Below are 8,469 nucleotides of genomic sequence, written 5' to 3' on the forward strand. Positions count from 1 at the left end.
GTGAGGCAGCGTGTCTGTGGCTGCTGGAGCTCCTGGTGCCTGGGGCTGTGCCCTGCTGCCTGTGGGCTGCTGTGAGGCTTTGCTCACCCAGGGGATGGGAGGTGCAGCTCAGCAGGTTTGTGCCTGCGGTGCCACCAGCACGGCCGTCCTGCGGGCGGTAGAGCCCAGTGCTGGGGATGGAGGGAGGAGGAAGAAACAAGAAGGAAGGAGGAAGGTCTTAGAGGAGAGAGGAGCATGCGGGAGATGGAGCCACTTGTGCTGGGATGATCTTACCTGGTTCTGGAGTTGTTCAATGGTCTGGTAGTAGGAGCTGTAGTCCTTGGAAACGTTGGGAGCTTGTTTCTTGTACCACTCCCGGATGTGGTGCTCAAGCTGAGCGTTCTCTTCCTCCAGCCTTCTCACCTTCTCCAGGTAAGCCGCCAGGCGGTCGTTGAGGTTCTGCATGGTGACCTTCTCATTGCCGCTGAGCAGCAGGTCCCCCCCAGGGCCGCAGCTGCCCGCAAAGCCCCCGCCAAAGCCCCCGGCCAGGCTGCCCATGCTCAGGCCGCCCCCGTAGCCCCCGCAGGCTGCCCCGCCGTAGCTGCCACCGCCGATCACGGAGGAGGCGTAGCGCCGGCAGGACACGGAGGAGCTGCGGCCGCTGCTGCCACCACAGGCGCCTCCACCTCCTCCTCCGCTCCTGTACGAGGTGCTGGATGATCTCTTGATGCTGCAGCTCATGGTGAAGGGATCAGATATCCAGCCCCAGATGCAAAGCTGTGCAGAGTGAGATAGAGGAAATCAAAGTGAGCAGGTCGTCCTTGCTGGTGGCTATTTATACCTGCCCGGGTGGGTGTCACCTGCCAGGCAGTCCAGCTTCCCATGGGCTTTGCCAGCCATGGTGCTCATGCTGAAAGTGATGTGCTAAGGGGAATTTCTTTTGGGGCTTGGGACAGCCCTCCCCCCGGGTTCTGTGTTTGCATGCTGATTCACACCAAGCCTGCACTGCAATTTCGGGTGGGTGGCTGTGTGTTAGATTTTGTTGGAGATAGTTTGTTGCTGGCTACTTAGTGAGTGAGACTCATTTTAATAGTTGTTCTTTGTTCTTTGGAGTAACTTCTTTTTGTCCTGAAAACAGCTGGTGAAAGCACCACCTACCTAATCACTCTGCTTTAATTTCAGATTTGGAGAAGTATGAACTCAGGCACCCTTTGCAAGAGGCTGGTTCAAATCAGCCTGTGGAACTGCCCTGGAAAGAGAATCTCTAAGAATTTGGGTGGTTCCCTTAGAAGAGAAAGCTCAGTGTGGACCCTATCTCTCAGGGTACTTAATGGTAAATCACTGTAGAATGAGCTTAACAGCAGCAATATTATTTCTGTTCTCACCAAACTCAGGTGGTATCACTTCCAGGAAATGCTCTTGTCTCATGAGCATGCAGTGATGGCATTTTAAAGCTGTGAGTTTTTAAACGTTTTTGTGCAAATTTATGATCACTCAGTGATTGTAATATGTACATGAAATCTGTATGGCTGCATTGACTGTATCCTGGGAGAGGAAAGAAAGGACTTGGCTCAGCCAGATGAAGGCTGAGATTGTTATCAGCTGGCTCTTGAGGAAGGAGGTCCCAGGGCTGTTTGAAATACAGAACAATCCTGTTGTACATGTGGGAATGGGCACAGTCTGGATTTGAGTGTGTTTGGAAAGTAAAAGGAAATTTTTAACTGTGGGAGGCAGAAGAGTCTTGAAGAGTTTGCAGTGCAGGAGCTGTGGATGGAAGAGAGAGTTTCAAGTCTTGGTCAACTGATGTTGGGGATTTTATCCTTGTATAACAGAGGTAGCTGTGATGATCCTCTAGATCCCCCTTACCTTTGGTCTTTTGTCCCTTGGTGCTGAAGAGCTGCACCATTTCTATAAGGGGGAAGATTGTCATAAGCCCTTCTTTGGAAATTTTGCCTTTAAATAACTTTTGGAAAATGTGAATTTTAAGCCTGAAAGACAAGGGGCCTCTAAATGTGAGCACTGAACTTTGATGGAAATCCATCTCTACTGGAGGTTATTACCCATTTGTTTTGTTGTTGGTTTCTCCATTTATGCTGTTACTTACACACACCCTGCAGTTGTGGCTCAAGCAGCATTTTTTTTTTCTTAGCCACAATGATTATGAGATCCATAAAAGTTACTAATGTGTGTTATGGATGACTGAAGAATCATGGAAAACCATTCACCCTCTTTCTTGACACACCACCACCCCCATATCACAGTTAATGTAATCCTTTGAGCTGCATAATTATGATTGTTGTTTTATTGGTAGCTCTTTAATTATCCACACGTCAGAACCAAGTGCTTTGCATATGTTATTGAGACTGAGTCATCATTATTAAAAAATAAAAATTATTTTCTCACAGGGTGTGATTCCTTAGTCATATTTTCCTCATTAGATTGTTGAAATGCACTTTTATTCTCCCCTATGAGATGTTTATTGCTGATTGGTGTTAGTGCCAGAGGTGCTGATTTTATATCTCCTTCTTGGCATCATTGCATCACAACACCCGACCCAACAATTCCTGACATTTCCCAATGCTGTAATTTCATACCATCACCAGGTGCCTTTTCTCTGTCTCTCTGTTCCTTTCTTACTTTCTCAAATAGATGATCTAACTATCCTTACTAACTGCATCCCAAACATTTAATTTCTAGACTTTCTGTTCTGTAACTCAGGGGTATTTCCTCGTCTCCATGTGCATTTCTGGCCACTGTCCTGTGTCCATGGCTCTTGGCCTGAGTTGGCTGTTGTGAGTGAGTTTGGACCTGCTGATTTACTTCACAAGCCAGAAGAGCCAGGACTGTTCAGGAGCCATTACCTTTCACAGTCCTTGTAATGACAGAAGGAGGTCAGATGTGTTCTGTAGAAGATGTTGAGGCTCCTCAGCCATTCAAAGGCGCTGTAAGAACTTTGAAATCACATCCTCCTATGGCAGACCTTCTGCTCATAGTGCACCTCATGGACCTCGGCAAGTCAGAAGTTTGTTTGAAGTAGGAGTGCTGTGAATCCTTTCCCAGCGCTGTTTACTCACCGGTGAAGTTGGATGTTGAGCCACAAACAGATACTCCAAATTGGCAGAAGAACCAAGAGCAGGCTGTGGTTTCCACAGAGGCTGTGATGGCATTACTGGATGCATGTCTTCAATCACACGAGAGGGAGAGGACAATCCTAGATACAATTACTGGTAATTAATTGTTCTACTGTAAATGAGTCAAATGTGGTCTTGGTAAGAAGAGTGCAACTCCCAAGAATTTCATCAGGAACTCCATTTGTGCATTCCTCATCCGTCATCCATTGTTCTGCAGCATCGCTCAACCTGTGCATTTGTTCAGTTCATTCAGAGCTGTAGGATTCCACAATCCCCCATTCTGGGCTCATCCTTCCCTTATTCACTCCATGGGCTGGGCTCATAAACTTTCATATGTATAGACCTACAGAAAATCCTGTTAAATGTGAGCTATTTTGATTCTGTGCTTGATCTAAATCATTACTCATAGTCTTTCCTACCACTGAAAAAGGACAAATTTAGAGATACTTCCCAAGGGAAATTAAACACTTCCAGAAGAGGGATCCTTTCCTGTTCTTTTCCTCTCTACCTTCTTCCATGTGCTCCTGTTATTGATGATGGCAACTGATTGAATTCTAAATTTCTTCCTGCCAAAGCCTTTTTTTCCTATCCTGTAGATCTGTTCAGAACACTAAACAAGTGTATGGCTTTTTCTAAGAACATGGGTGAGTGAAGTGAGCACAGGAGCAGGCAGTGGAAAGCTGATCACAGCAATAGCACAAGGTTTCTGGAGCACGTGCCAGCCTTAGATGGAGGCTGTGGGTCATTCTGTGCCTGTGGCACAGCTGTGCTGTGTGTTATCCCTAGGACAGCCCTTGGCCCATCCCTAGGTGGGGGTTAGTGCCCTGTGGATTGGCAGGAATGTGTGGAGGGCATGGTGCTGTCAGCTGCAGGACTCTGCAGTGAGCTGATCTTGCTATAGAGACTCCTGAGGACGCTCCCCAGTGCCACCCACCACACTCCCAAATCAGCTCAGAAATGGGGACAGACACTGCTGCTCTGGAGTTCCTGGGAGTTCTGTGCTTCTGGAATGTTAGAAGGAAGCAAAAGAACTTTCCAGTTATTCAGTTACATTCATGAACTGTAGTTTAAGGTTCCATAATCTCACCTCAAAAGAGATGTCTCCTTCAGCTGCTTTGGCTACAATAAATATAGCTGAGACCTGAGTGAGTTCTGGCAGCCTCTGGAGATAAAAGTCATGTTTACATTTGCTTTTCATCACTTTCTATACTTTTAAAACCTGAAATGAGCTTTTTATTCATTGTAGACAGGCTTTTATTCACACAAATTCCTGATGCTGGACTGATAAAAGTCAGTTTTTCAACAGGAGTAGAAAGTGTATTCTTTGTGGGCACTCACTGCAGGCTGCAGTCAGGGGGCTGTGCTGGCAGAGCCAAGGCATGTGGGTACTGAGAGAAGACCTAAACAAGATCAAACTCTTTTAAGTTGGTTGTGATGAGAAAGTGTTTCATTTCATTACCCTAACAGATCAATCCTTCAGTCTGAAATGAAATGGGAAATACTAGAAACCAGGTTTAATCAGTGGGGAAGGGACGAACAGGCACCTGTAAGTGATACAAGGCAAATTTTGTGTATCTGGTGCACAACAGTCAGGGACTGAAAAGGAGCTTCACTGTGATCTTCAGAAAGCAAAATACATCTAAAAGAACTGCTTCAATATAGTATTGCTCTCTTGTCTCTAATTTTGTTTCATATGTTATGTTCTTAAGAAGAAAAATGTAGAAAATACCTTCAATGAAAGGAATGTGTCTCTCATTTCCCTAAAGGCAGAGTATCAGCCAGCTGTGTATGGTAACAGAAATTGGGTTCTTGGTATTGTATCAGTATTTAAATTTAAATTTCTATCATAAAACATTGAAATGCTTTTGGTGCCTGACAATGAAGGAAACAGATACATTGTTCCATTGTCTGTCTTTCCTAACTGAAGTCAGCAATATGTAATTCTGTGTGCAACAAAAGATGTAGAAATACTTGTGAGGAGCCCCCTCATGCTGGAACAGCCTCTGCTGAGTCACACCTTCCTTCTCACAGGGCTCCAGCTGTGATGAGACTAATGGACTCAGATAAGTCATAATAGTACCACTGGGCACAGTTTAGTAAATTAACAGTTGATCTCCTGATAGTTACACATCATTTGTATTTTCTTTCTCCTTTCACATAATTAATTCTCTCATAGTGCAAGTGGCAAGGCAAGGGGCCAGAAAGCAATCACTTAGTGACCACTAAAAACCAAAATGGTAAATGTTTTTTAATGTCTCAGGAAAGAGAAAACTCGTGTCAAGAACACAACAAGGTTTCTATTTTCAGCCTTATATTTTTTGCTTGTGAAGAGAGGGTTCTGCCAGCCTCACCTGGCAGTTTCCCTAGGCAGAGGGTGGCTGTTGTCTCACCTCACACAGCCGTGGTCACACTGCCAGCTATTTCCTTTCACTCAGTGGTTCTATCCCAGCACTGTGTCCATTTTCCTAGTGTGAAATGGACTGTCCTGAGACCACGTACACTGTACAGCTGCACAGCCCATGTTTAGTGGATGATCTGGAGAAGTACCCGCACGAGGTTGGTTATATTGATTTTCTCAGACAAGTTGTGATTTGCATTGCAGACATAAAGGTTTATTAGAGCAGAGTTACCAGCAGAGGGTGAGCCCTTTAACAAAGAATGAGTTGCCAAACACAAGTTGAGTAAGCCAAGCATTGCAGGGTGGAGGAAGGGGTGCTGGGGCAGGTGACCAGGCTCATCTTCCAAACCCCTCCTGCTGCCTTGGCCATGCTGCAGAAACTCTTGGGTGTCTCTTGTCGCCCATGGTCGGTGCATCTCAGCTGGATGGTGCCAGGGTCTCTCCTGGTGCTCTAGCACACTCTTGACTGCCCTGTGTGAACACAGAGCAAATCATTGCCTTGAGGGGAAGTCTGAACACTCCTGCTGAGTGGAATTCTTACACCTGACAGCGTCAGCAGCAGAGGCACAGAGGCTCCATGCCCAGCAGCACCCTGAGCGCTTTCTCAGAACTGTATTTTTTTATTATTCCAGTAAGCAAAAACTGTTTCCCATCCCATAAAGTTTGTAAGCTGTATTTTATTTAGGCAGAGGGAAGAGCAACACTTGATGTATTTTAACCCCTGATTCTGCTGCAACAGGTTGAATGAGGTTTCTCACTCCTAGGCTAATGGACCTCAGAATCATTCCCAACCCAAACTTTTTTCTGACTAAATACATTGCAGCCATTGGGGCAGATGTAACCCACTAATAATCACATGCTTAAAGAGTGTTGACTTACCTGACATCTCCCCACACTGGGAATGAGAGTAGGAAGCAGAATAAGTCTGGGAAGATTTTCCACCTCCTTGGAAAGCTCCTTGGGAGGCACTGTGAGAAAAGAAAAAAAAAAAGAGAGAATTCATCAAAACCTATTAACATGGGATGTTCACTTAAAAGATATGTTGATGTAGCTTTAGGGACAAAAATTCTCTGTTAGTAAATAAGTACATGAGGATTTCTTTTTACACCCTTGCTAAAATATGAAATACGTACACAAGATCCTGCTGCCCCTCCTGCAGCAGTGCCCGGTACTGCTGGATCTCCTGCTCCAGGCGGGTTTTTATACCCAGGAGCATCTTGTACTCCTGGCTCTGACTCTCCATCTCACAGCGGATGCTGGCCAGCTCCTCCTCGACAGAGTTAACCTGCCCCTGGATTTGTTGGAGCAGGCAGCTGTAGCGAGACTCGGTTTCTGCCAGGGAGTTTTCCAGAGAGCCTTTCTGGAAAGGCAAACACAGGAGTTGAGGAGCGGAGTTCTACGGCTCCCTGCCCGTGCCAAGGAGGGAAGGGCCCGCAGATGCTGCCCACGCACCGTGCTGAGCTGCGCCTGCAGTTCGATCTCCAGGTTCTGCATCTCGCGCCTCAGCTCGGTGAGCTGGTGGCTGCTTGCCTGGATGTCCTGGCTGCTGGAAGTGACCTGCTGATTGACTTCTTGGATCTGTGGAGTCAAACCCCAGAGACACTTTCTGAGCCACAGCAGCTCCTCAGGGAGCAGATTTGCCGAGCGAGTGCTCACATCTCCAGGGAGCGTCTCCCTTTCAGCCAGTCCCGGTACCAGGGTGTCGGGTCTGTCCCACCCAGTTCCCACTCTGGGCATTGCTACATACCTTGACCTCGTACCACTGCTCCACCTCCTTGCGGTTCTTTGCAATGATCTGCTCATATTCATCTCTCAGGTCATTCAGGATCTTTGTCAAGTCTTCTCCAGGGGCAGCATTGACCTCCACGCTCACATCGCCACCAGTTTGGGACTGGAGCTGCCTCATTTCCTGCAGGGAGTCCAGAGAGAGACACAAGAGCACACACAGGTCATTTGTTGTGCTGGGGACTGTGGGCAAAGCAGTCCAAGGTACAAAGGAATGACAGTCCCATGGTGTGAATAAATATATATATTATATAATGAATAAGGTGCAATTGATTTGATATGTGATGGTGGGAGCCGTGAAGAAGCAACACGTTCTGTCTTTGGCTGTGCCATCTATCAGTGGATCGTACCTCCTCATGGTTTCTCTTCAGAGCAATCAGCTCATCCTTCAAGGTCTCCAGCTCAGATTCCAGTGAAGACCGAGTGGTAGTGAGACCATCCATGAGATTTCTCAGGCCATTGATGTCAGACTCCACGGTCTGACGGATGACCAGCTCATTCTCATACCTATGTCACACACACAGAGACAGAGAAATGGGGAAATGAGGTGCTGACAGTCAATAGCACAGATCCTTCTAAGATCAGTATTCCAGTAAAATGGGATGACTCAGTAATACCACCCAGGGCAGTTCTCCCTTGTCTTTTTAGATGATGACAAGAATTTGACAGACATGGAAGGTTCACAGGGAGGTACTCACTTCATTCGGAAGTCATCGGCTGTCATCTTGCTGTTATCGATGTCCAGAAGCATTCTGTTGTTGTCCACAGTGGCAGAAATAATCTGCAAAAGGGGAAGGGGAAGAGGAGCCTTTCTGTGTTCTAGATTTGCAGGACAAAGCAATAAGAAGACACGAAGCTTTGGTAGGGTTTTATTGTGGGTCCTAGAATTGTTTCTAGCAGTAGTGCAAGGGCCATATGGAAGGGTAAAGATCCAGATTTACTTTTCAAGGAAGCTTGTGCTATTAGAGATCATCCTGCCAAATCCATGCTCTTCCTTTTATCAAGTTAAGGACAGACCCTGTGTGTCCCAAAGAGTGTTTGCAGAACTTTTCGTAGAATGTATTTCTTCACAGTGTCTGTTTACTCTGTTTTTTTGGTACTATGTGACCTGATTGTAAGGGAAGAGCTGAGTCCTTCCACCTGGTGTCTGTAGGAGAGGGACAGGGACAAAGGGAG

General features: G+C 46.5%; 2 protein-coding genes across 2 annotated transcripts in view; both read right to left on the reverse strand.

Annotated features, from left to right (window-relative positions):
* Positions 1 to 946, reverse strand: part of LOC107215080 (keratin, type I cytoskeletal 16-like) — a 4,139-nt gene extending 3,193 nt beyond the window's left edge. The window contains exon 1 of the mRNA XM_033520011.1: positions 114 to 946. Within this exon, the coding sequence (XP_033375902.1) occupies positions 114 to 720 (607 nt within the window). The 5' untranslated portion in view covers positions 721 to 946. The remainder of the gene's footprint in view (positions 1 to 113) is intronic.
* A 4,748-nt stretch (positions 947 to 5,694) lies between these two features.
* LOC107215146 (keratin, type I cytoskeletal 16-like) overlaps positions 5,695 to 8,469 on the reverse strand; it is a 3,850-nt gene continuing 1,075 nt past the window's right edge. The window contains exons 2-8 of the mRNA XM_033520047.1: positions 7,992 to 8,074; positions 7,644 to 7,800; positions 7,256 to 7,417; positions 6,961 to 7,086; positions 6,642 to 6,868; positions 6,388 to 6,476; positions 5,695 to 5,979 (exon numbers count right to left, since the gene is read on the reverse strand). Of these exons, the coding sequence (XP_033375938.1) occupies positions 5,960 to 5,979; positions 6,388 to 6,476; positions 6,642 to 6,868; positions 6,961 to 7,086; positions 7,256 to 7,417; positions 7,644 to 7,800; positions 7,992 to 8,074 (864 nt within the window). The 3' untranslated portion in view covers positions 5,695 to 5,959. The remainder of the gene's footprint in view (positions 5,980 to 6,387; positions 6,477 to 6,641; positions 6,869 to 6,960; positions 7,087 to 7,255; positions 7,418 to 7,643; positions 7,801 to 7,991; positions 8,075 to 8,469) is intronic.

This window comes from Parus major, chromosome 27 (genome assembly GCF_001522545.3).
Source record: "Parus major isolate Abel chromosome 27, Parus_major1.1, whole genome shotgun sequence".
Taxonomy (NCBI): Eukaryota; Metazoa; Chordata; class Aves; order Passeriformes; family Paridae; genus Parus; species Parus major.